This window comes from Camelus dromedarius, chromosome 16 (assembly GCF_036321535.1).
Source record: "Camelus dromedarius isolate mCamDro1 chromosome 16, mCamDro1.pat, whole genome shotgun sequence".
NCBI lineage: Eukaryota > Metazoa > Chordata > Mammalia > Artiodactyla > Camelidae > Camelus > Camelus dromedarius.
In genome coordinates, this window is record NC_087451.1 from 57,643,391 (window position 1) to 57,670,293 (window position 26,903).

At 52.2% G+C, this 26,903-nt stretch overlaps 1 protein-coding gene across 2 annotated transcripts in view; it reads right to left on the reverse strand.

Moving 5' to 3' along the window:
* Positions 1-26,903, reverse strand: part of ABCC3 (ATP binding cassette subfamily C member 3) — a 41,844-nt gene that overhangs the window by 10,266 nt on the left and 4,675 nt on the right. The window contains exons 2-25 of one of the 2 annotated variants that reach the window (XM_010990311.3): positions 21,373-21,549; positions 20,889-21,014; positions 20,535-20,672; positions 19,506-19,631; positions 19,228-19,289; positions 18,414-18,545; positions 17,077-17,268; positions 13,916-14,093; positions 13,655-13,816; positions 13,010-13,102; positions 11,623-11,826; positions 11,372-11,518; positions 10,871-10,958; positions 10,359-10,425; positions 10,000-10,126; positions 9,742-9,918; positions 5,494-5,661; positions 4,980-5,172; positions 3,938-4,052; positions 3,607-3,754; positions 3,309-3,516; positions 2,747-3,057; positions 988-1,187; positions 693-819 (exon numbers count right to left, since the gene is read on the reverse strand). In XM_010990311.3, the coding sequence (XP_010988613.1) occupies positions 693-819; positions 988-1,187; positions 2,747-3,057; positions 3,309-3,516; positions 3,607-3,754; positions 3,938-4,052; positions 4,980-5,172; positions 5,494-5,661; positions 9,742-9,918; positions 10,000-10,126; positions 10,359-10,425; positions 10,871-10,958; positions 11,372-11,518; positions 11,623-11,826; positions 13,010-13,102; positions 13,655-13,816; positions 13,916-14,093; positions 17,077-17,268; positions 18,414-18,545; positions 19,228-19,289; positions 19,506-19,631; positions 20,535-20,672; positions 20,889-21,014; positions 21,373-21,549 (3,666 nt within the window). Of the gene's footprint in view, positions 1-692; positions 820-987; positions 1,188-2,746; positions 3,058-3,308; positions 3,517-3,606; positions 3,755-3,937; positions 4,053-4,979; positions 5,173-5,493; positions 5,662-7,924; positions 9,611-9,741; positions 9,919-9,999; positions 10,127-10,358; positions 10,426-10,870; positions 10,959-11,371; positions 11,519-11,622; positions 11,827-13,009; positions 13,103-13,654; positions 13,817-13,915; positions 14,094-17,076; positions 17,269-18,413; positions 18,546-19,227; positions 19,290-19,505; positions 19,632-20,534; positions 20,673-20,888; positions 21,015-21,372; positions 21,550-26,903 lie in introns of those variants that run through there. The other variant, XM_064496077.1, reaches the window with a different exon arrangement.

The window sequence follows — 26,903 nt, forward strand, 5'->3', positions numbered from 1 at the left end:
TCAAGGAGTCTTAACAGATGAGGAGAAGCCTGAGCCCTGTCCTAGGCCTACTGTATCCTCATTTTAAGAAGATCTCTAGGTGATTCATATGCACGTTAAAGTTTGAGAAGACTGACCTGTCTGGATTGTCCTTTGTTTACCAAAGCATTCATGATTTGAGCACTCAAGGCATTGCAAATACAATCCACTTCACAAAAATTACATTTGTAGTCATTTAACCCTTTGACAATATTGGCTGATATCAGGATGACCAGTCTGAGCTCCAGCCCAGGCTCCAGGCACCTTCTCTGTGTACTTTCTCTGCAGGCACGTGAGATGAGGTGTGTTCGAGCTCTCCACTTCCCTGCCCCGGGACCCCTGTCAGGGTTGACTTCTGGATCTATTCTATTTGTCTTTTGGGGCCAAGCTCCAAGATAATTTCTAAAACACTCCAAGGTAGAGACCTCTGGGCCTTACAAGAGAGCTTACAACATTTTGTTCCTTCCTCCACAAAGATCTGAGCACCCTGCAGGACCATCTCCCCTCCCCGCTGGTGAGAGCATCTCTCCACACTTGACTGGAGCTCACATTTCCGGGAAGCAGAACCTGTGGCTGGTCCCCAAAATGGACGAGAGCTCAGGAGATGCTTGTGACACCTATGTGGCCTCTGCCCCAGTGGTGGCCCTGCCCCCAGGGTCCAGACCTCTTCGTACCTGTAGGGCATAGGACACAGACAGGCCCACCAGTCCTGGGCTCAGGTTGCTTCTCCCAATCACAGCAAAGAGTGCAGCAAAGAGCACAACACAGTTGCCCACAAACTCCACTCGGATCCCCAGCCACCTATGGGGATCAGGCAAGGAGGAAATGGGGCAGATGCAGGAAAGGGGCAGTTGTCTCTGTTCAGGGGGAAGGAGGGGCTCAGACCCAGAATACCAGGGTTTCTCCCACGGAGATGCTGTGGGAACTCATGGAGGAGCAGGGACAATGGGGGCAGGAGGGGCTTCTGACCTGTTGGAGGAGATGTAGGGGTAGCAGCTCTTCTGGTTGGCATCCACCTTAACATCACTGATGGCTTCAAAGTCCTGGCTGCGGCAGTAGGCCCGAATGACGCTGGTACCAGTCACGGTCTCCGAAAAGTGGGAGTAAATGGGCGAACGGCTAACAGATTCCAGCCGCTTCAGTTGCCGTGATGTGGCCACATAGAAGCGCTGACAGAATGGAAAAAGAGCTTGGGGTCAGGACGGTGGAACCCCAACTCAGTCCTGCATGCCCTCTGGACACAAAACACCTCCCCCTCAGTCAGTCCCATTTCCCCTCAGTCTCACTCCCCCCCAGTCCCACTCCCCCTCAGCCTCACTACCCCCCAGTCCCACTCCCCCCTCAGTCTCACTCCCCACCAGTCCCACTCCCCCCAAGTCCCGCTCCCCCTCAGCCTCACTCCCCCCAAGTCCCACTCCCCTCCAGTCTCACTCCCACTCAGTCCCACTTCCCATCAGTTTCACTCTTCTGTAAACCTTGCTCCCTTCCCCGACCCAGAAGAACCCATGACTTAGGGTCCAGATATGACTCCACACACTCATCCTACCGTTTCCCTCTGGTCAGCTCTGCTCACTTCCAGGCCACTTCCTCCCTGAAGCCTTTCCCGATTACCTCTCAGCTCTTGACCCCTCACCTCTGCACCACTGGGGCCCAGATTACTGCACTGACTTTGCCTCCTAAATCAGTGACTCTGCTTATCTCCACTTAGGGGCCCTACCAATCTATTTACACAGTCAACATTTTGCAAAATTTGCAAAAATAAGCCAACTGTATTCTTTTTCTTAAAGAGCCTCTCCTCTCCTCACCCCATCCCATCCCCTGGTTTGACCCCACAAAAGCACACTTCTGCCTCCAGCTTCCATCCTCTACCCTGTGGGTCCCAAGATGGCCTGAACCATAGAGGATGTGTATCTGAGAGTCCCTGCCCCAGCCCAGAGAGCAGCCCAGATCATGGGTCTTCACACATAGGGCCTGAGCTTCTGGCCACCTGGGAGTTACCTTCATCAACTGATTGATTAATGGCAGGACAGGGGCACAGTAACACAAATGCCTTTCACAGCTGTATCTGAATGTTATCAACTCTTCTATGTTAAAAACATATATACACATGTATGATGTCTAAAGAGAAGGGAAGGATAATGTGCCTCAAACTTTTAACAATATTTTATTAAAAATAGCCAGCAGGATTGGGAGTTGCAGCTATACACTACTATATATAAAATAGATAAACATCAAGGTCCTACTATAGAGCACAGGGAACTATACTCAGTACCTTGTAATAGCCTATAATGAAAAAGAATATGAAAAGGATATATATATATGTGTATATATATATATACATATATATATAACTAAATCACTATGCTGTACACCAGAAATTAACACAATGTTGTAAACCAATTGTACTTCAATTTAAAAAATAAAAATAACATTAAAAAAAGAAAAACTACAGCCAGCAGGAAGGAGTTCCAGGGCCACTTACAATTTACTGGGATTTCATTTTATCCTAGCAACAACCCTATGAGGTAGGTTCTATGATTCGCTCTATTTCACAGGTGAGGAAAACGAGTTTCAAAGAGGTAAAGTAACTGATTACTGAACTGAATCCAGCTGTGAGGATTTGTGGGGTCTGACCTTGCTACATCCCACTCCTGGTCACCCACAGGAGAGCCCCACCCACACGACAGCTGTACTCACAAAAAGCCACGCCCACCCGCTCAGGAAGCACCTGCACAAAGAGGTAGATAATAGCCAGAGGCAGGATGACCACAGCAAAGAGCGGCGTGCTGATCATGATGACCACGAGGGTGGAGATGGAGTTGAAGAAGGAATTCAGCAGCATGAGGATGGTGGGAGCCAGAACCTCATCGATGACGTAGATGTCCTTGGAGAAGCGGTTGAGGATGCGGCCAGAGGGCGTCGTATCGAAGAAGGACTGTGGAGATCGCATCTTGTTGTGCAGCAGTGCCTGGTGAAGCGAGCGGGCAGCCTGGACGCCGCCCACTGCCATCATGACGGCTGACAGCATCACCAGGAGCCCTGTTGGAGGAGGCAGAGGGGCTCTCGTTCACCTGGGCCAGGTGGTGGGCATGCAGGGGCAGGTTCCGAGATGGGGAAGAGCAGCAGTGAACTAGACACGCCCACAGGCAGGTGGACTGCTATGGTGGGTGAGGGAGGCATTGGGGCTGTGATGGTGGAGGGAGATTCAGAGGCAGGGTTTGGGGAACCCAGAAGCCTAGAGGCAAGGAAAGGGCCATTGGAGCTCTTTCCAGGTATCTCTGCAGGCTCACCTTGCATAATTCCCAAGGTGGCATAGACACCTAGCCTCTGGGAGGTGTTGTTCTGTTGCCCGTTCATCGCAGCCTCATCGGTCCAGGCACTGAGCCACACGTTGGCCCCAATGGCAAACGCACTCTGACCCCCGTACAGCAGACAGATGACCAGTGTGGTCCACAGCCCCACGGCCTTCATGTAATCCCAGTACACGCTCAGCTTCACCTGTGCGGCCATGGCAGTAGGACTCACGTGAGTCCCAGGGCTGCTGGGGCCTGCCCACCCTCCCCATCCCTCCTCACCCACCCTACTTACAGTGCCCATCTCTGCCTTCTCCTCCTGGATCAGCATAGGGCTCGCCTTTGCCTCCGTTGCTGGCACTGCCTTTTCTGTCGCACCCAGGTGCCTCCGGGGCACAGGCCGACCCTGGCCCTCCCCTTCCGAGGACATGGCACTCAGCTGTCTGTGGAGGCAGCTGGTTAGGCCCTCCAACACACCCACAGGACAGAGCCCCAGGAGGACGTTCAGGCTACAGCCGGAGTCCCGAGGTTTGAGTGTCAGGGAGAACGCCCACCTGTGCCCCTCTGGCAGGGATTGGGAGCCCTGACACCGTCTCCCAGGGGGCTGAGACCTCTCAGGAGCTCACCTTATAAACTGCTTCTGGACCTCATATGTAACTGGCTCATTATCTAACAGGTCTGTGTGATTGCTGAGCGTGTCTTCAATCAGCAGCACCTCCTCATCCTCTTTGTCCTCCAAGGCTGCAGCAGGGAGGCAAAAAGAAGAGAGACGTTGGCTAGCTCACCCTGCAAGCCCCTGGCGTTCCCCAATCCCACGCCAATGAAGGGGGACAAGCAAGAGAGAAGACGACAAGGACTGAGAGAGCACCAAGAACAACAGTAAAAATAAATGAACAGTTTTGTGTTGGAGAGAAAAAGGGCAGTGAGAAAGACTTGAGTTAGACAGGAAGAAAAGATTCCCATCAGGGGCTTACGTAGAAGGGGATTCAAACACAAAGATCAGGAGCCTGGGCTGTAGAGTCAGACTAGCTGAGCTTAAATCCTGCTTCCTCACTGCATGACTTTAGGCAGGCATGTAAAATGGGGATAATAATAGTACCTACTTCATAGTGTCGTTGTGAGGATTAAAGGAAAGAATGTGTGTCAAGTGCTTGTGAGGGGCTTAGCCCTTAATAAGTGCTCGGGACATGTCAGCTGCTTAGACAGCAGGAGGCGAGAGAGCCCAGAGAAGGTGTGTGAGCCAGGACTGGACAACAAAGGGTTCTTGAAGTGCTGCATGATTTTTCTGTTTGTTCATTGCTGTCTCAGTGCCTGGAACAGTGCCTGGACACAGAAATTGCTCAATAAATATTTGTTGATAAATAAATGACTTTTCCAAGCACTTGCATATTTACTGAACAATTCATCTGTGAGACAGCTTGGCTGTACAAGCTGGGCCTGGGCATTAAGGCCCTTTTGACACATGGGAAGACTGAGGAAGAGGAGGAGGAGAGACTTGACTCCATCCAATTCACCATCCCTTTTGGTGATGTTTGACTGTCACACAGATGGTGCAACCCCAAAACCTCCCTTGTACAACACTAGGCCCACCCAGAATCACTCAGAGCCTCCAGCACGGGGGAGACGCTGGGAGGGCGTGGGGATAGGAGGGCCAGGAATGGCAGATACCGGTCCTGCTGTCAGCCTCCAGGTGTTCCTCGTCCTCATCAGGTGCATAGTTGCGGAGGAAGTTGGCAAAGGAGCCACTGCGCTGCAGCAAGGCTGAGTAGGTGCCCACTTCAGACACCTGTCCGTCAGCAAGCACTATGACAAAGTCTGTCTGGGGCAGGAAGCTGATGCCGTGTGTCACTAGCACTCGGGTCTGGGGAGAAGGCAGCAAGGCTATCACACCCACTGCCCTCAGCCCACACCCCAGGCAGTACAGGGCCACAGAGCGAGTGTGGGGTGCCCATGTGCCAGGGGGCACAAGCAAGCACAGCAGGGACTCTCCCCATGCTCGCTGCAGCCAGCTCAGTGCCTGAGGGGCAAGCCCCCACCCCAGGTTTCCCCGGAAGCCCAGCCCATGCTGCTGCTCTTCAGGCCCTCCATACCTCCAAATCTCACCAAACCCCTTAGCCTCCCACCTGTCCTCTCCTATGGCCCTAGATCTCACCTTAGTCCCTTAGCCTCTGGGAGGCCTCACCTTTCCTGCCAGCACACCTTCTGGCCCAATGACTTGATCAAAGATATGCTTGGCCACATGGGAGTCCACAGCTGACAGTGGGTCATCCAGCAAAAAAATATCGGCATTACTGTAAACAGCTCGGGCCAGACTGACCCGCTGACGCTGGCCACCAGACAGGTTAATGCCCTAGATGGAGGAGGGAGGTGGGAGGTATATATTGGGTGGAAGGGAGTCAGCCCATCACAAGGCGGACAAGAGCCTTGTCTACTGTCTTTCAGCAAGGCAGACCTCTAGATTCACAATTCATATGTATGCCTGGTCCTGTTCCTGGGAAGCTCCAAGGCCATGGAGGAAGGGATGTGTTTCTCAGAGTCCCCCCAGGGCAGGTGAGGACATCCTGCTCCTTGCCCAGCTGATTTCTCTGCCTGCTACCTTCATAAGCTGGGAACCTGGAAACCCCCAGGAGGTACTTAATGGACCTTTTAGTCTCCCATAACCCATACAGTTTGCAGATGACTTTCATAACAATTATCCCATTTGGTCCTATGTCAGTCCTTCTAGGGAGGTATAATTAGCTCCACTTTCTAGATGAAGAAATTACAGCCCAAGATGTTGATGGCTTTGTCCAAGGTCCTGAAGTATTAAGGGTGGAAGCAAGGATGGAAACCCACCATTAACCCCAGGATTCTTCAACCTTGAGATCATCCCGGTACCAGAGGGGAGGTAAGATCATTCTTTAAACCCATTATGGAGAAACTGAGGCACATAGCAGGGCTGGGCCCAAAGGGTATACCCAGAGGTATAGCTTGCTTTCCTACCACCAGCTTTTCCCATTCCCTCTGGAGCACGCTCAGCTTTTCAGGGATACTCTGAGAAACGGACCCCTGGGGAGAGTACATGTTGGGTGGGAGCTGGAGTTGCCAAGGAGTAGACTTGGCAGCTGTAGTGACTGAAACAGGTGAACAAGCCTGTATTCAACCAACCAGTCTTTATTCAGTGCTACTGTGTGCTGGGCACTAAATTAAGTTTGTGTGTGAGAGGTCGGTGTGGGTCCAGGAGAGATGGGAAGGAGGAGCTGTGTTGTAGATGCGGAGGTCTGCTCTGGGTTCCTATAATCTCAGACTCCTACTTAAAAGTTTCCTGTCTCCACTGCCAGGCTCAGGCCCTCTTCACTTCCCCCAGACCACATGAGAGCCTCCTCTGCCTGGTTCCTGTGCTTTTGGGCCCCTCCACACTGCAGCCAGGGAAGCTTTCAAAATGCAATTCCTGTCCCTGCTTAAAGCTCTTCACTGTCAAGTTGAACATCAAGATAAAAAGTGATGCAATGGGTTATAACTCATTGAATCAAATAAGAATCCATGTGCCCATAGTGATATGAAGAAACTAATGAATAAGTATAAAGGGGAAGGAAATGAAAGCTCTTAGAGTAGAATGCCAACTAACAACTACAGAAGGAATGGAGTCAAAAATCACCATTTGGCCAACATCATAGAAAACACTGACTCAGGCAGAAGTCATCAATGAAAGTTATGAAATTAAATCATCAATGAAAAATACCACCTCAGTCAAGAGATCAAAGTTAACGTTGTCAATAAGGCAAGAACTGACATCATGTGCCTCCTGATATAATGTACCAAGAAAGATACAATGTTACTTCTTTGTTATTTCCAAAAAACCCCATGTACTCTGAATGTAATCATGTTCGGACTGAGAAATTCTACAAAATAACTGGCCTGTACTCTTCAAAAGTACTGATAGTCTAAAAGACAAAGACAGAGGAATTATCCAGATTGACAGAGAATAAAGAGACATGACCACTAAATGCAAATCATGATCCTGGATTGAATCCTAGATGGGAAAGAAAACAGCTAAAAAAGGCATTACTGGGACAAATGATAACATTTGAATACAGATAGTGAATTACATAATAATACTATATTATACTTGATTTTGATAATTCAGCTATAGTTATGCAAGAGGATGTCTTTGTTTTGAGGGAATACACACTGAAATCTTTAGTATAAAAAAAAGGAGCTGAAACTATAAAACTCTTAGAAGAAAACATAGGGGAAAAGTTTCATGACGTTGGACTTGACAATGATTTTTTGGATCTGACACCAAAAGCACAGACAACAAAAGTAAAACTAGATAAACTGCATCACATCAAAATTTAAAACTTCTGTGCATCAAAGGACACAATCAGTAAAGTAAAAAGGCAACCTTCAGACTAGGAGAAAATATTTGCAACTCATATATCTGATAGGGGATTAATATCCAGTATACATAAAGAACTCCTATAACTCATCATCAACAACAACAAAAACTAACTTGATTAAATGTGGCCAAAGGACTTGAATGACATTTCTCAAAAAAAAAAAAAAAAAAAAAGACACACAAATTGCCAACAAGCACATGAAAAGATGCTCAACATCACTAATCATAGGGAAATGCAAATCAAAATCTCAATGAAATACCACCTCACACCAATTAGAATGGCTATTATCAAAACAAAACAAAACAAAACAAAAACCAAACAATCACCCCAGAAAACAAGAAGTGTTATCCAGGATGTGTAGAAGTTGGAACCCTTGTGCACTTTTGGTGGGAATGTAAAATGGTGCGGCCATTATGGAAAACAGTATGGCAGTTCCTCGAAAAAAAAAAAAAAAAAAGAATCATATGATTTAACAATTCCACTTGTGGGTATATATCAAAAGAATTAAAAGTAAGGTCTGGAAGAGATCTTTGTACACCCATGTTCATAGCAGCATTATTCACAGTAGCTAAAAGGTGAAAGCAACCCACGAGTCCACTGACTGGTGAATGGGTAAACAAAATGTGGTATATACACACAATGCAGTATTATTCAGCCATAAAAAGGAAAGAAATTCTGACATCTGCTACAACGTGGATGAATCTTGAGGATATTACACTAAGTGAAATAACCACTCACACAGAAGAAACCAACCCAGATACTGTGTGGTTCCCTTCATATGAAGTACCTGGATAGTCAAACTCATAGAGACATGAAGTAGAATGGTGGTTGCCAGGGACTGCAGGGAGCACGGATTGGGGAGTTGTTTAATGGGCATAGGGATTTAGTTTTGCAAGATAAAAAGAGCTCTGGAGATTGTACGATAAGGTACATGTAATTAACACCATGGACCTATATACTTTACAATGGTTAAGATTTCTGCTGTGTATATTTTGCAACAATTAAAAATTAATAAATTAATTAAAAAAACAAAAACTTTCACTGGTGTCCCATAGGTTTTAGGGTAAAGACCAAAACCTTAATTAAAGTCTTCAAGGCTCTGCCTTACCCCACCCCTTCCTAACCTGCAGTCACACCAAATTGTACCAGAATGCCAGGCCACCCACCATTCCTGGGCTCATACCTTCAAAGGCTTTCCATTACTGTTGGTAAAAGCCACAGTCCTTACAGTGGCCTGCAAGGCCCTACATGACTTGGCTGCATGGAAACCTCACTGACCTCATCTCCTTCTCCTCACTCCTGCTCATTCTACTCCAGCCACACTGTTCTTCTTGCTAGTCCATGAATGCCCCATCACACTCCTTCCTCAGGGCCTTTGCACATACTGCCCTCTCTGCTTCAAATGCCCTTCCCCCAGACAAGGCTCCACATCCTCAGATATGGACCACTCCCTTACTTTGTTCAGATCTCTAATTCTCAGTGAAGCTTTCCCAGAGCACTCTAAAAATATAACCCTGCACATGTTCCTATATCCCTTCCCTGTTTCATTCTTTCCCCCTTAGCATTTATCTCATATATTATATATTTTACTAATTTATCTTGCTATCATCTCTTTCCCCAACTAGAATGTAAGCTATACGAAGGCAGAGATTTTAGTCTGGTGTATTTACTACTGTATAATATTGCCTGGCACATAGTAGGTGTGTAATAAAATCTGATGAATGGATGGATAATGAAGAGCGCTTATTCCTTAGCTGTTAAGATTCAGCCCAAAAGTGATGCTTTTCCTTATGTGGACTCTTCCTTTCGTTGTCCCCCCTGTACCCTACACAGGCCTTCAACCTGGCCCCCAAGGCATTCCACGGCCCCTACCTGTTCACAAGTCAGCCTCCTCCAGTAATAGACCTGTTTTGCCAGTACCTAGCACAGAGGTGGGCATGATATTACATGAATGAATGAATCAATGAATGAATTCATATATGGACCTGAGCTGGGGTGAGGTGGACAGTTGTATACACTAACTCCCCAGATAATGAGAAAGGAGCCTGTACCTTCTCTCCAATCTCTGTCTGGTCCCCACCAGGCAGCACCTCCAGGTCGGCTAGCAGGGCGCAGGCCTCCAGGGCCCGATGGTACCGCTTGGGGTCTAGGGCTTGACCAAACAGCACATTTTCCTGAAGAGTGCAATTCTGGATCCACGCCTGCTGGGGCACATAGGCCACGGACCCCTGGCCAAAGGAGACATTTACCTTGAGGTTTGCCCAAGGCCTGGCCAAGCGTCCCTTCCCAGGAGTCCCTACCCCTCTCACCTTCATGTACACTTTGCCCTCCAGCTTCTCCATCTCTCCCAGCAGGGCAGACACCAGGGAGGACTTCCCACAGCCCACAGGCCCCACCACAGCCACTAGTGCCCCTTTTGGCACCTGGATGTCTAGGCTGGGGGCAAGGAGACCAGTAGCCCAGTCAGAGTGGGAATCAGGGTTTTGGTCCCCAACTTTCCACCCAGAGACACAAGCCCTCCTCCTTTTCAGATGCCACCCTGGCAAGCTGAGGCTCTTCCTGCTTTCCAGGCCAAGGGCTGTAAGGGGAGAGTGGAGGGGTGGGTTCTGCTATTGCTGTGACCTTTGGCCCACTTTAGGCAGCTGAGAAGGGAAGGAGAAGCTGATACCTGTGCAGGCTGGGGGGCAGGTCCCGGGCCCAGGTGAAGGTGCCATTGTGTATGGTGACAGCATAGCCTGGGAGGACCAAGGTGTACAGGGTCAGGGGGCCCAGGGCAAGGGGGAGAGCATCCCTGGGTAGGAGAGAAGTGTGGGGAGCCTTAGGGGAAGGGGCCAAGGGGAGAGTACAGGAAAGCTTGGGGGGTAGTGAGGAGGAAGGGGCAGGAAGTCCTGGGGCAGGAGCAGGGGGAGCCCTAGGGAAGGAAGGAAGAAAGGAAGGAAGGAAGGAAGGAAGGAAGGAAGGAAGGAAGGAAGGCAGGCAGGCGACAGCGGAGGCCTGGAGGAGGGACGACAGAGAGGACAGCAGAGAGTCAGAAGATGAGGAAGATGAGCAGAGAGTGAGGGCAGATGTGAGAAGAGGATGAAGAAAAAGGGGTCATAAGAGAAAAGTTAAATCTTAGAACAAAGGGTTTTCTGGAAAAAGGGCTGGGGCAAAGACAGCCCAGGTAGAGGCTGTCTGGACCTGGGGTGATGATCTTTCTTTCCACACACTGGGGGTCAAGTTCATCTTGGCTCAGGAAATGCTGGATCCGTTTCAGAGACACACTGATCTGCAGAAGGATGGGAGTCCGCCCTGGCATCTGTGCATTTCCCACCCCCACCCCCTCCTACTCTTACTGGCCCCCCGAAGTCCTGTGTGAGGCCGGGCCTCCTGATGGCTCAGATGCTGGTGCTAAGGCCCCTCTCATGACTGAGTCTTGGCTGGCTCCCACTGCCAAAGATCGGGTCCAGCCTGGTTAGAGGAATCTGTCTCCAGAACTGGGGCTTCCAGGGCCCCAACTTTACTTCCTCTGACTCGAAATGACCCCTGACTCTAATAACCTCATTCAACTTGGAACAATTCATCATAACGCCAAATGGCCCTCCCCTGATTCCAGTACCTCTCCCTGATTGTCCCTGGACTCTAAGTGACCCCAACACCTGCCCTAACACCAGCGGAACCCCCAGTCCGACCCTGCATTACCTGGGCCAGGTTGCTGATTAACTGGGGCAGCATGTTGAGGGGAATCTTTAAGATATTGAACAGGGACACGGACACAAAGGCCTTCTCAGCATCCAGCACGTTGTTCTGGTCCACAGACACGTACACCCCGAGGGTGATTAGGGTCACCTGGGCAGCGGTGGGGGTGGGTGTCAGGGTGGAGTCTGCTGGGTCCAGAGGCCCAGGCTGGCCAGGTGGGAGGTGGGAGGCCAGCCCAGGCTGGGGAGCCTCACCAGGAAGGGGGTGCAGATCCAGATGAAGGTGGACGTGGCGTGGAGGAAGGCAGACCGGCGCATCAGCCGGAGCTCGTCCTGCCGGATGCCCTCCACCTGCTCCAAGAAGCTAGGCTCCCAGGCATACAGCTTCAGCACCTTGATGCCACCCAGGATCTCGCTCATCAGCTTGATGCGTGAGTCCTTGAACTTCATTTGCTCCACCTACAGAGAGCATGAAAAGTGCACACCCCATGCCCCTCCCCAGACCTCTACCCACTGGGGCTCATGCACCGTATAGCCAGACTGCTCACCACTCTCCTTCCGCACTCCCTGCTGGCCTGTGCTGTAGCCCAGCCTGGACTGCCCAGCCCAGTCCCTCCTCTTCTCTGCTGGACAGAGTCCAGCTCCAGCCTCAGTGCCCTCTCACTGACCCTCCCAGGCAGCATCCTCTGCCTCTTCCCTGGGTTTCTAAAGTACCTTCCCATAAGGGTCCCAGTGCATGTATCCTGCCTCATCTAGACTTGAGTCTGAGGATACAGATCCCTTACTTCTCTTCCCCTCATCCTAACCCAGCGTGTGGCATGCCAAATCAATTTATTCATTCAATCCCAGTCTACTGAGTGCCTACTATGTGCCAGGTCATGTGCCAGACGTAGGGCCGATAATGATGACCCACTCAGACAAGGCCCTGGCTGTCATGAGGCTGACAGTCTGATGGGGGAGGCAGTCAGGAAGCAAATAGTCACCTGAATAAATGCTTAATAAATTATGAGGCATTTGTGAGAGAATAATGGGGTGCAGACTGGGAAATCAGAATTTATGCTGGGAGGTGAGGGGAGGGAGGGAACTGAGCCAGCAAGGAAGGGTGGAGTGCATTCCAGGGAACAGTGTGTGTGGGAGCCCAGAGGTGGGCAGAGCTTCGTGATTTGGAGAAAAGAAAGGCCATCCTGGCAGAAACTTGGCCATATCCTAGGTGGTGAAGGATTGAAAGGTGAGCAGGGGTCTGGTGGGTGGTTGTAGGGAGTTTGTCATCTATTCCACGCACAGTGGGAAGCTAGGGTAGACGTCAGTACTGCAAATGAAGGACTGAATGACTGGCTATTTACACTCAGCACAATGTGTGTGTGTGTTGGGGGGAACTCTCATTAGACCAGAAGATGCCAGTTTGAATCCTAGCTCTGTCTGATTCTGGATTGCTGTAGTCTCTCTGGGACTTGGCTCCAAAATGAGAATATTTCAAAAATCCTCTCAGGGTTGAGGACACAGTGAGCTAAGATTTGTCAAAGTGGCTTATAGCCAACTGTACTGAATAAGCAAGGTAGTTGAGAAGCCCCAGGCTAGTAACTGCCCTTCTCGAGGCACCTGGCCTCCTCCAGGCGGGAGCGGTGTGGTTGCTAGCACCCACCTGGAACGCTCGCATCTTCATGGCCACGGCTCCATTGAGCGGCATCAGCAAGATCATCAGAGCGATTCCCGCCAGGACGGAGGGACCCAGGTTCTGAGGAGGCATGGTGGGTAGATTAGATAAACAGACAGATAACCAAAGTATATAGACAGAACCTAACAGACAGAGGCCTATTGACCTGAAATGTGCAGATAGACAGGAAGCAAAAGATGGTGGTCAGCCAAACAGTTAGCGAGAAACAGACATACAGATAAAGCCAAAACGATGAAAACATCTGCAGAAACAGCCACCCATCAGATAATGACAACAGATAGCCACAAACAGGCAGACATACAAGGGTGTCCAGACACACAGGAAGGCAAATACAGACAGACAGACAATGGCGGCCAGTCACACTCCCCTTGCCTTCAAGGCCCTCTTCCCTCCCCTGGGTTCTGTAAGAAGGATAATCACACCAGCTGGAAAGACTTGATTGCAGACACCAGCACCCTCGCAGTCCTGCCCCCCGACCCCCAGTATCTACAAAATCTCTTTTGTCCATTATGCAGTCCCTCTGCTGACCCAGAATATTTAACCCTTTCCTGTTCCATCTGAAGGAAGGTCAAGGTCAGAGGAAAGGAGCAGGGGTCAGGGTTCAAGAGTCACCTGCCAGAGGAAGTACATTGCCAGGATGATCTGCAGGGGTGCTGACCACAGCAGGTTGAGGAAAGGGACAACATCCATGAAGCGCTGGGCGTCCACTGACATAAGGTTGACAATTTCTCCCACAGTGGACTCACGTTTGACTGAATTGGTGATGACCAGAGCCTGAAGGTGGACAGCAGGGTGATGGACTTGGCCTGTGAGTCTCTCCAAAGCCCCCCAGGGATGGCCTCCCCAGCGCCCCAGGGCCCTGCTCCAGCTGACCTTTCTATAGATGACACCTATGATCCCCGTGCGAAACCTCAATCCCATCACAAAGATGCAGTGAAAATACTGGTGTAGGATCAGAGTCTGCATCACGGAGCACACGAACATCAGCCCGGCCACCAGGAAGCCCCACCAGGTGGGGGCCATGGGGTTTGAAATAAATCTGATGAGGATGCTGCACGGATAGGAAAGAGGCATGAGGGTGGGGAGTGCTCCCCTAGGCTGCTCCCTCTACGGCTGCCAGACCCTTTCCCCTCAGCCTCCACCCTGCCCCTGCCTCTGAAACCTCCCACCCAGACCAGGGAGCTCAGGCCAGAGCTGCCTCTAGACCATGCCCCTCCATCTTTGCTCCCTCCTGTCTCCACCTCCTTTCCCATCTACTGTGCCCCCTGCCTATCACTTTTTTCCACTTTTTCCCTATCTACCGTGCCACCAGCTTCACTGGCCTGCCTTCCTTGCCTCCTTGGATGATGTGGCAGGAAGAAATGCCACACGTCTATTGATTAGACCTTCCTGCATTTCCTCTTGGGCTGCTGAGGGCTCTAAAGTCCACTGCATGACCACACAGACTCTTGTTCCTCAGATCCACCCTCTTCAACATCAGCAGACTCTGGTGCTGCCCTGTGACCCTCTCAGGGTCCCTGACCCACGTCCTTTCCCACAGTCCTCTTGACCGCTTCCCATCTGACTCATCCTTACTACCCATCTCAGCAGCTACACACTTCAGTCTTCCCACTGAAAACTCCCTGCAGACACTTGCTCTCCTCCTTCCGCCCTGCCTCAGGAGAGGAGGGGCCCCTCCACCTCGCCACGCTGGATCCTGCCCCCCTGAACCCTGGCTCCCACCTGCCTCCTCAGGAACACGCTCCACCATTGGCCCCACTCCTCCTCATCTCCAGTGTCTCCATCTCCACTGGCAGCTCTGCACCTTGGCCTGCAGACATGACCGTCTCTTCCACATTAGGACACATCTCCCCTTGACCCCATTGAGCTACCTCTATGGTCATGGCCAGACCTCTTCTGTGGTGGGTTGGGTGTATCCCCCCACCCCCAGAAAGATATATTCAAGTCCTAACCCCTGGTACCTGTAAATGTGATTTTATTTGGAAACAGAGTCTTTGCAGATGTAATCAAAGTAAGATAAGGTCATATTGGAAGGACGGCCCCTAATCCAGTGACTGGTGTCTTTATAAGAGAAAAGAAAGGGGGGGTTGCACACAGAGATGCAGGTGCAGACAGACACACAGGAGGATGCCATGCAAAGACAGAGGCAGAGATTGGCATGACAAGTCTACAAGCTTAGGAATGCCAGCAACCAGAAGCTAAGGAGGCAAGGAACAGACTCTCACTCAGAGCCTCTGGAAGGAACCATCCCCCCGAGACACCTTAATTTCTGGCCTCTAGACTGTGAAAGAATCATTTCTGCTGTTTTGGCCACCCAGTTTTTGGTACTTTGAAACTAAAAATCTTTTTTTTTACAAGAAGTTTCTAGATCTTCACTGACCCCATCTGCAGTGCGGGTGCCCTGCTCTCAGGCCCCTCCCCTCTGCCTCAGCCTCTGCTCTTGACAAAGTCACCAAGGAACTCCATGTTGCCTTTCTCAGACTATTTTACTGGCCAACTTGCTTCAATGGAGGCCACACCTGTCCCCAGAAGACTTCTCTGTGGCCTGCTGCACGATCTGGGTTCTTTTCCCCACTCTGGTCCCTCCAAGTGAGCCTTCTGCTCACCCCATATCTGTCAGATTTCCTTGGGGCCCTGTCTGAGGCGTCTGCATGGGCTCTCTGGGCAAGGTTAGCCACAGATGTGGGACACTGGGCTTCCACCCAGTGGCTCTGAAAACGCGATCCCCAGCTAGCTGGGAATTTCCCCTTGGTGGGCCCCACCAGCACCTCCGGCCCAACAGGGCCTAGTTGGAACTCACCACCATGTTGGGTGCCCGGTCTCTCTTCCTGCTGAGTTCCTCATCCTCCAGTCACCCAGCCCAGAGCCCAGGTCACATTTGCCCCTCCCTTTCCTTGGCACAAACACCCATTTCCAGAGAATAGTTCCAGAATCTTATCTCGTTACTGGCCTGGACTTTCCTCTGACCTGGTTGGCCCACTTCCATTGACCGCCCTACCCTACATCCCCCGCAATACTGGCAGGTCTTTCCGAAATGCAAAAAAGATGCCCCTCTTTGACTTCAAATCTTTCAAGGATTTCTTTGGCTCTCCCTCTCTCCCTTTGTTGTTCTGCCCCTCCCTCTGGTCACCCTCCCTCCAGCACTCAGAAGGACCTGGAATTCCTGAGTCATGCTGTCTCAGGCCTTTGTGACTTTGCCTGAGCTGCACCCTCCCCTCCTTCCTCACCGAGTTGGCTAAATGGCTGTCCTTCCAAACTCGCTATCCTCCCTGGCTGACAGGTGTACCCTGCTCCTTCCCAGGCTGGCTTCCTTGTTCCTCCTGGGCTTTTCCAGACACCGAAGTACACCTCTGACCTCAGTGTACGCTAAGATTCACACATTGGTTTCTCCCATGAGACTTTAAGACCATATCTTGTTTATCTCTGTATTCCTAGTGTCTGGCACCGTTCTGGGACCCTAGGGGCTCAATAAATGTTCATTGAATGAGTGAATGCATGATGCATGAATGGAGGGGCAGGGGCTTGGAGGGCTCAGCTGCTAGGCTTCCTTCCCATCCCCTCATTTGAGAGCTCCTCCTAGTCTACGTCACTCATGGAGCCTGTCATCTGGGAAAAGCACCATCGCTGGAGTTCAGAGCGCTGGACTCAAATCCATCTTCACCAGCTGTGTGCCCTTCGCCAAGTCACTTCACCTCTCTGAGTTCCTATCTCCTCATTTTTTGGTTGTTGTTTTTCATTTTTCAGCTTCCTTACTTGTAAAACGGGAATAGGGGCACCTCTCTGCAGGACTGTTGGGAGGATTTAAAGAGAGAACATTCGCTAACATGTACACCAGGCTCCCGGCACGAGTACCCAGCAAATGGAAGTCGGATATGAACTGGGAACCTGAGCGGCAGAGACTCTGCCACTTGCCGCTGGTCACACTGAAAGTGGAGATAACCACTTCGGTTCCTGATCTGAGGCTTTTTCCCCTACATGTTGTCCCCAAGGCCAGCCAGCTGGCCCCCTGCCCCAGGAAGGGCTGCGTGGAGGACCTGAGCAGCTGTGGGTTGACAAAGGACAGCAGGTCCTGGATCAGCTTGAAGCACATGCTGAGGAGGAAGCTGGAGCTGAAGGTGGCCAGCAGGGCCCGCAGGAAGGAAGGCTCCCGGGCCTGGTGCTGGCCCCCGAGCAGCACCTCACCCTCGCTGGACTGTCTCTTCCCAGCAGCCTCTGCAGCCTGGTGTCTGCGGGGAGGAAGGAGCGGTGGGTAGGAATGGGCACGTCGGCCCTGTGAAGTCAAGGGCACCAGGGCCGGCAAGGGGCAGGAAGGAGCGGGGAGCTACCTTCTTGGCTCTCAAAACTGGAGGGGGACGGATACGACCTTCCAGCCGGGAATCCCCAAGTCTTAACTGTCACCCAAGAACTATACACCCAGCAGCTCCCCGCCTCTGACCCTCTCCCTGCCTCCCCAGGGCTAGCTCCAGGGAGGATGCTAATGGGAACAGAGACACAGGCAAGAATGGCTAGTGGCCTAGTCACAGGGGAGCTCAGTGGGGATGGGCTGAAGGTGGCATGGAGGGACAGAAGTGGTAAGGTAGGAAGACTGGGGACCATTAGGTTTTCCTTGACCAAGCCCAAGTCCCTGGCTCCTCCACAGCCGGTTGGCCATCAGGGGCTGGGGCTGGACTAGCACGGGATGTCTGGGCCCCAGGTTGCGAGTTATTCGGTCCTGGGGTGGGAAATGGATGGGGAAAGCGGACTCAGAGCCTCAGTTCTCTTGGCTGGGTGGTCGGCCAGAGATGGGCTTCTGGGTCCTGGACAGGAGGCTGCCAGTGGGAAGGCCCCTCTGCCAGAGGGTCATCTCCTCCAGCCCCTGCTTCCAGACAGGAAGAGACAGGATTGGGGGTTGGGGGGTGAGGCTGGCCCTCCCCCCACCCCTTCCGCTCCTGAAGGAAGTCCCTGGAATCTACCCTTCGTGTCAGGTAGGACAGTGCAGTGGGGCCAGTCAGCTGAGTGAGGATTCTGGCTTTGCCACCACCAACTAGGGGACCATGGGTGTATCATCAAACCTCTGTGCCTCAGTGTCCTCATGAGTAATATGAAGACAACAGAACCTACACTGTAGGGCTGCCAGAGGTTAACTGAGTTAGTCTGCATGCTCAGGACTGTGCCTGGGACAGAGTGAGTGCTACAGAGGTGTCAGCCATTCTCCAGCATCAGCAGAGCTGGGAGAGCTGGCCCCACCCAGGCCTGAGCTTCCCACCCAGCACCACCTGCACCTGCTCTTCTCCCCACCCCTAGCCATGTGCTCTCCCAGGTCTGCCGGCCTTGACTGCAGGAGACCTGGCCTGTGTGAACGGGCACAGGGACCGGGGCAGGGGGGCCTCACCGCACTGCCTTCTCTTGCTGCTTCTTCCACTCCCCCAGCAGCCTCTGCACCACCATCTGGGAGCGGTCCTCCTTGTTCAGGGACCAGAGGTCCTGCAACTCCAGGGGCCGCTTGTAACCGAGGATAGCCATCCTGGAGTGGGCAGGCAGTACCACATAGGGTCAGAGTTTAGCAGCCTGGAGCTGGGGACCAGGTCTCCAGAGTGGAGGGTCTCCCTAGGGAGCTGTGGCCAGGGGAGGTGTCTCCTTTATTCCCACAGTGAGCAGGCTAGAGGCTACTGCCTTCCACCCCAAGCCTCCCACCTCCAGCCCCTTCTCCCTCCTCCCCAGAAATGCCATTGACCCCTGGGCCCTGGTGATGAGATTCATGCTGGCTGGGGCTCTGGGCGATGACAAGGCCTGGTGGGGGAGCCCCAGCCCCAGGAGCCTCCTCAGTGCAGTGAAATTAATAAGCTGTCACCCAGGTCACACACTTCTGCTCTAGATGCTCTGAGGGGCGGCCAAGGAAATGACAAGCTGCAAAGCTTATCCCTGACCAAGGAGCTGGGAGCTAATTAAGGTCTCCCTCTAGGACCCTGGGCCTTCCCCATGGCCTGCTAGATGCAGGGCTGGCCTGTGGCCTGGGATCAGAACTGGGCCAGGCCTCCATCCTCAGCTGCCAGCCCAAACAGACCGGTTTCCCTATCCACACCTGCCCCATGCCCACTAGGGTTCATAGTCCTCAGGCCCTTGAACTTCTGGCCTGCTCCCCTTCCTCCTCATTCCCCCACTAACCCCCCACCCCCAGGCCCAGACTTGGGGAAGAGCCAACTCACTTTGTGAACCACCAGAAAGACAGGCGGGAGAGGAAGCCAGCTTTGGTCTCTGGGCAGGGGTTCTAGAACGTGCAAGAATGGGACAGGGGAAATCAGAAGTGCGCACCACTCTTTCAAGGCGGAGCAGAGGGAGGAGGGTGCCTCATTCCTTCCTGCTCCAAGCCCCAGTTTGCAAACTATGGAGCTGACACGAAGATGGAAGGAACTGGAAGGGATGGAGTTGGGGTGAGGGCTGGGCTGAGGAACCCCCACTACCACCCGCCTCCATTAAGACTCACAGTGTCAAAATCCTTGGGGGAGAAAAGTGGTGGCTTCTCCCTGAAGCAAGAGAGGATGAGGGCGGAGAGGACCAGGGCAAAGTAGATGTAGAAGGTGGAGAAGCGGAAGGGGTCGGAGATCTTGCCCTGGGGGAGAATGGGGAGCAGCAGCATCATTTGGGGAGCCCTAGGCCTGTGATTCCTGCCCCAAGGAGTCTTTTGGGGCATCTGGCCCCTCTGGGGTAGGAGTCAGCACCTGTGGGGCACCTGGGTTCCCCACGCAGAGGGTTCTTGGAAAGGGGAAGGGTCATAGGGTGGCCGCTGGTCAGTGGGTACTTGCCCTGCTCCAGGCATCGTGCCAAGCACCTCATCTCCATCACCTTGTCCACCTCTCCCTACCAGGTGGGAAATCTTATGATAACCAGTTTGCAATTGATGAGATGAAGCTCCAAATGGCTAAGGGATTTGCCCAAGATCACAGTGGGAGTGAGTGGATTGCTCTGAGCCTGTGCTCTTAGGAATACACTTGACTGCCTCCCCTCGAGGTGGGGAAATGAGGAGACACTAGATTGATTGACTTCCAGTGTTCCTACCACCACCTCATCACCCCCCAACTACTACTAAAGATCAAGAGGAAGACTAGGAACTGAGGAGGGTGGGGGAAAAGGAGAGAACAAGATAATGGGATTCCAAGGGAAGCCAGAATTTTTGTGCATATCTGCACACATACGCTAATTGCACAGCCACTGCTCTTGGCGGTGGTGGCAGCAGCAGTGACAGCGGCGGTGGCTGCATTCCCATGCACGTCAACAAGGACTGTGTCTTGCCGCTTCCCGTGGGTTACACTGGTCCTCACCCACCCCTGCCCCAGTCTGCTTCCCAGCAAAGATGCAACAAGTAAGGGATGACACAAAAGGACTGAACAGCAGAAGAGGCCCTGGGAGCTGGGGAGGGACAGAGGGGAGGAGCCTGGGACCCAGCAGTGATCTTGAGCCCTGGGGTTATCCCCGAGACAGTGCAGGACCTGACGGGTTCCTCTCTTCCCCTTACCTTTTCCACAGCTGAAAGGATCTTAGAACGGAAGGGGATGATGGCACAGAGCACACACAGGAACCAGAAGATGATGAGGACCCCTGAGGACTGCACCCCCTGCAGCCGCTCGTACTGGATCAGCAGGGTGGCCAGCAGCTGTGCAGGGAGGGCAGGGGAGGCTGGGCCAGATCACACACAGCTGGCCGGCCTCCATTCCTCCCCACCCCACATGGCCAGATGTTTCTGGGGTCATCCCCCTCCTCTTCCCTCTCCTAAGGTGTCCAGCCTTCTCAGAGCCCATGGGTCCCCCATCACAATCCTACAACCCCCTGGAGATCCTCCCCTTCCCAGCTTCCCTGGTCCCACACTGACCATGGTGACCCCCACCACCAAGGGGGTGACAAAGAAGATGGGGGCAGGAGCCCAGCCATGGACCAGGCCATGGAAGGAGTAGAATAGGTCAGCCCAGGAGATGCACCACAGCAGGACGCCCAAGGCCTACAAACAGAACACATGTTGGAGCCTGCATCTGCAAAGATAAGGACAGTTCCCAACGGGCAGGGACCTTCACTCCCAAAACCACTAGACCTGCCCAGGCTTGCCCCCAAGGGCCAGGCTGGGCACTGGCCAGAAATTTCTCCAGGATGGGGAGAGCATTGCAAGGGAACTTGATGGAAATTCCTCAAGCAGAGACTACCTTACTGGGCTGCAGACCCAGTTGACAGGCTGCCACGGCCCTGAGCACAAGGCAGGTGAGTCTAGGGAACTCTGTCCGGCCACCAAGCTGGACTCATTAAAAGGAGAACCTCCCAGGTCCTGGTCCCATCAATCCATAGGAAAGCCCTGGGCCCCTGACCGTCTTGAGCCTGGAGAGGCGAGAGAGGACTATGTAGCCTCGGTGGTGGCGCCGCAGGTAGAACAGGTAGCAGGGCAGGGCGGCCCACAGGTAGACGCAGGGCGCCCAAGCCAGCAGTGAGTTCTGGAAACAGGGAGTGAGGTCCGGGTTGTCTGTGTGCACAGACAGGTTGGAGTCCTAGGGACAGAGAGAACAATCAGCAGCAGCCTCCTGCAGAGGGGGGCTCACCCTCCAGGGAGGCGGCTGGGCCAGAGAGCTGCTCCGCGTGCTGTCGGTGTCGGAAGGTGTGTGAACATCGAGGCTGAGTGTGCAAACGAGCAGGTGTAGTCCCGAGTGTGAGCTCTCCCAGGGGGCTGAGGGTGCCCCCATCTCCTCTTTTCCTCATATCCTCTTTCTCTAATTGAGGTATAATTTGGGTACAATACACTGCACTCATTTAAAGTGCACAATCCAGTGAGTACAGTCGTGCACACCAGCAGAACCACCACCACAATAAAGACACAGAATATTCCATCATTCCATGAGTTCCTTAGCACCCCGCTGCCACCCATCCCTCCCCGGCAACCACTGACCTGCTTTCTGTCATTCTGGATTTCCACTTTTTAAAAATCAATTTTAAATGTTATCAAAGCAATCTATGCACATGGTTGAAGAGCCCACTTCCTCTCTAAGCCTCTCCCAGCGAAGGGATAGGGAGCTTCTCTGAGCTTTAATTACCTCTCCTTTAAAATGGGGGAGGCCATCCCCTGCCCCACCTACCTCACTGGGTGGGTGTAACTCAGAGGGGCAAGGGGATGTGGAGGGAGCACTGTAAACAAAGTCTAGGGTGACCAGTCATCCCAGTTTGCATAGGACTGTCCTGGTTCTAGCACTAAAAGTCTGCGGTCCTGGGGAACCACTGAGTCCAGACAAGACCCCCTCTTGTCTTTGAATGTTAACTCCAACTAAGAACTTTTTTGGAAGGAGATGGGGGAAAGCATTCAAACACATGTTTTACTGAGACTGTTTCTCCCAAGGTTACCAATGAATTAATCTTTTTTTCCCTCTTCTTGCAAAGTATTAGACATTCTTTACAGAAAGCTCAGAAAATATAAATAAGTAAAAAACAAAACAAAACCTCACCCACAGTCCTATCTGCCTAGAGACAATGCTTAACACGAGAGGATATAACCCCTACCTTTTTATTGCCAGCTTAAATAATTATCATTTTTATTTTTGTCAAAGTTACATATGCACATAATTTTCAAAGTCCAACTGTGAAAAAGAAAATAATACCCTGATTCATCACTCCCTACCCCAGTTCCATTTTCCAGGGGCAAATATATGTTCAAATATGCTAACTCTGTCTCGGTAGCTACGTCCATATTTTTATGCAATTAATGCTTTTATAGCACCATGTGATTCACTGATATCTGATAATCACTATTTTCTTTTGTTTTCAAAGGTGAGGTTATACCTCTCTCACATCCTCTCCACTTGAATTCCCTTGACCTTCCAGTGTAGAAACATCATAGGCTTTTGTTAAATGAATATTCAGAGTTTACATTTTTTTGACTAGGTAAATATTGTTCATTGCAAAGTTCACTACAACTGGCTTTACTTCTTTCAAACTGTGTGACCCTGGGCAAGATGTTTAACCTTCACCTCTTCTGGGCCTTAGTTTCTCAAAGGTAACACTGGGATGATAACGTCCCCCACTGGGCCTCCCCCACTTAGCCCCTCAACCATCAAACTAGCCCAGGCCCTCACCTCTTCCTGAGCAACTTCCGTGGGGTTCTGGTCTCTTCCCTTCCATGCCCCATGGGCCCAGATGCCTGCCCGACACTCTCCCGGCCTTCCCCTTGCTCCCAGTCTTTCCTTCTAACTTCCTTTGCGGGATCCCTTTTGGCATCAGAGTGCCCCAGAGCTCAGTCCTTCCTTCTTCTCCACTTCCTTCTCCATCTGCACTCACCCCCAGCAGTCTCATCCAGATGCTAACGACCCCCAAGTTTCTCTCTCTAACCCACCATTCTCCAAACTTCCAACTCTCTATCCAACTGCCAACTGGACATCTCAAATTTACACACCTTACAAGTTCTTACAGGGCCCTCCCTCCACAGGGTCCCTTCCCCCTAGCCTGAGACCTCTTTCACCGCCTCTCCTGCATCACTCCAGCCAATGTCTCCCTTGCTGTTCCTGTACATAACAGGCATGTTCCTGCCTTAGATGCCATCCAGATAGCCGACCCAAAGCCACCCCTAACTCAGACCAGCCACTCTTTAGGCCTGGGGTGAACTGCCGACCTCTCTGGGCCCAGCCAGAGCTTCACTTCCTATAGAAAGCATTTCCAAGGCACCCCAGCCTCCAACAGGGCTTTTCCTTGCTTTACTCAGTATGGCCTTGGTAGCCAGGTAAGTGACTGTCACCTGGGAGTGGTGAAGGCCCCTTATGTTTCAGTAGCATTTTATTACAGTGCTTATGTGGTCATTATCTGTTAATTTTTCAGAACAACTTCCAAAAGAAGAGAAGAGGAACAGTATGAGGCCCGGCTTGCAAAAGAAAAAGCAGGACCCACCTGCTCTGGCAACATGTCCAAGGATTCCTGGCAGTAAGGAGCTGGGACGGGCACCAGGCCTTGTAACACGGAGCGGGGGTTTCTCCCACCCAGTGCTGCTTGGACCTGCCCCTGTGAACATATCCTCTCTCTTACAGCAACGTGAGCCCTTCAGGATAGACATTGAGTCCTACTTTCATTCCTCGCCTCTCCTGCCCGACCCCCTCCAACTTCCAGCACAGGGCCAGGTATGCAAAAGTGGCCCAGATATGGTCTATGCGTTGACTGACAAGGGAGAGTGTATGTAGGGGGATGGGAGCCCGACTTTGAAGGCACAACAGGGAATCACCGCTTGCATTGAGTGTGCAAGTCAGTGGCATGGCTCTTTGAGGCAGGCAGGGAGTGGCCACAAGAAGAACCAAACCCCGACACAGAGGACCCAGTGCGGGTTGCCACTTTGGTGCTGGGGAACTGTCGGTGAGCGCCTTCATCTGTCTGAACCCCAGTCTCCGAGGGTGTGAGTAATAGAGTAATGACAGCATCCCAGCCAGCTCCCTGCAGGGGGAGAATGAATAGTAAAGCATTTTGACTCCACAGGGCAACACTCGAGGAAGCAGGTGACCGAGCAGAGGCTGCTGGGACCTTGTTTTGGTTTCACAGATAACGTGCACTGTGGCAACAGTCAAGAGATCTTGGAGGTGTCAGGACCCAGGTGACTGCTTTAACCTACCAGGAGATCTGGCCTGGGCTCCTTCCTTCAGATACACATGTTCCAACTGGGCAGAGCCCTCCCCAGGAGACAGCAGGTACTGGCCCACGCCTGTGTCCCTAGACTGTTTACCCCAGAGCCTCAGCTAGGACAGCGATGGGACACATCACACACAACGTGCCCACAACTGAACTCCTGCCCATCCCCTCATCTCCAGCCTGCTCACCTGATGGATGGCAACTCTTTCCTTCCCCCAGGCCAGAATCCTTGGAGTCATCTTGATTCTTTCTCTTACATCCCACATCTAACCTTTTAGCAAAACCTGTCCACTCTACCTTCAAATGATTAGACTGAACTCTATGAAAGTGCTGTATCTGACTGTCCTTATCTTTAAAAAGGCATCTTCATCTGGATCTCCCTGATATGTCCAGAGTCCGAGAGCTTCTCTCCCTCGACTCTCTCACATGGATGGTGGCGTCACCCCCCTCTGTTTTCCAGCTTCCGTTCCTGCCGCTGCCCAGAGGTCTCTTCCAGCACAGCAGCTAGAGGCAGCTCTTCAGGAAATCCAAGCCAGACCCTGCACTATGTCATCCCTGTGGTTAACACCTGCCAAGTGCTCCCCATTCCACTCCAAGTAAAAGCCAAAGTCTCCAAGTGGCCCCGTGACCCTCACTATCTGCTCCCCCATTTCTCTGACCTCAGATCCCCACCCCCTGATCAGCACCTGCCTTAAGGCGGCAGTGCTGTGCCTCCTGCTTCATCTCCTGCAAGTCTGTGCTCAGATCTCACCTTCTCCTGGAGGTCCACCCTAACCTTCCTAATTAAAACTGTAACTCATTCCACCCCCTTCCTGTTCCTGCATCCATTCCTGCTGGCCTGTCCCATTTTTCCCATAGTCTTTATCATCTTCTAGGATACTACAGAGTTGAGTTATTCATTATGTCTATTGTTTTCCTGTCTTCTCCCACTGGCATATGTGCTTCATACGGTCAGGTTTGTTGGTTCTGCTGACCAGGGTATTCCCTACTTCTGTGAACAGTGCCTGACACAGAGAAGGCATTTCTGTGCATTTGTTCAGCAAAAGAAAAAAGAAAGAATGAACAAATGAATGAAGGGTACCCTCCAAAGCCCAGCTGTTGCAGCTGTGTGCCCAGGAGCTCAGAATGCTCTCCCCTTGACACCAAGGCACCCAACAGGGTCTCTGGCCCAAACAAAGTGAAGTGTGAAAGACAGGGTCCATGGAGGTCATTTCCTGGACCCTGTGACACTCCCTGCAATCCCGCAGGGCAGGATGGGTGATCCCTTCTCAAACCATCGGCCCCCCATTCCCAGCTGGGCTGGAAGCTGGGCCCACAGCCCCTCCCCCACTGTCACCCACACAGTTTCCACGGCAACAGCAGCTTCCTTAATAATGTGATTAAACAGCTGGATGGAGCTGATAAGGTCCAGCACCCAGAATGGGCCACACAGCGGAGACCCCTTCACGGGCACCAAGGCTGAAACCCCTGCAGACCCAAGCAGGACATAGGTGGGAGTGAGGACCCAGGAGCCCAGTGCCCCAGCTGGGCCACAGCTTGGCCAGGGACTTCCCAGCCCCTGGGGCCCCAGGCTTGTGGATAGCTTCTGTCATGAGAAGAGAAATGACTTCCTTAATCCTGTGTGGTGGGGAGAAGGGGTCAGCTGACAAGTTCATTTATCTCAGCAGAAGTGGAGGTGCCGAAAGGGCAAGGGCCGACCTACTGTGTCTGAAACTGCAGCCTTTGGAAGGGCCTAGGGGTGGAGGGCGCCAAAATCTATGGCTCATGGCCTCACTGGCTGAAAGGGCCTTGCCAGCCAGCAACAATTTCGGTCATTTGAGCACCACTGTGTTCCAGGATTATTACTACGTGTTCACAACAGCTGGGACCCAGGCCTGGACAGTGACCGGCCCCGGTTCACGTGGGCTGACACTGGACTTGAACCCAGGCCATCCAGCTCCTGAGCCCCAGTCCTGGTTCTACCACACCTCCCTACACTCTGTAGGGCTCCCACATGCCATCCCACCTTGGGGATAGAACACATGTGTCCAGATCACCTGAAACAGTAAAGATCTCCTTTCAGCCACACAGCCTGGCCTCATATCACATTCTTGCTGTGGTTCCCCTCCACACAGAGCTGAGGGGAAGGGGGTCCCATCACAGGGTAACAAAATAGCTGGCCTTGTGGGAACCACTGGACTAGAAACCTGAATATCCAGTTTGAAGGAGACATCCAATCCAAGGGTTAGGCACCCATTAGTACCTCCCACCC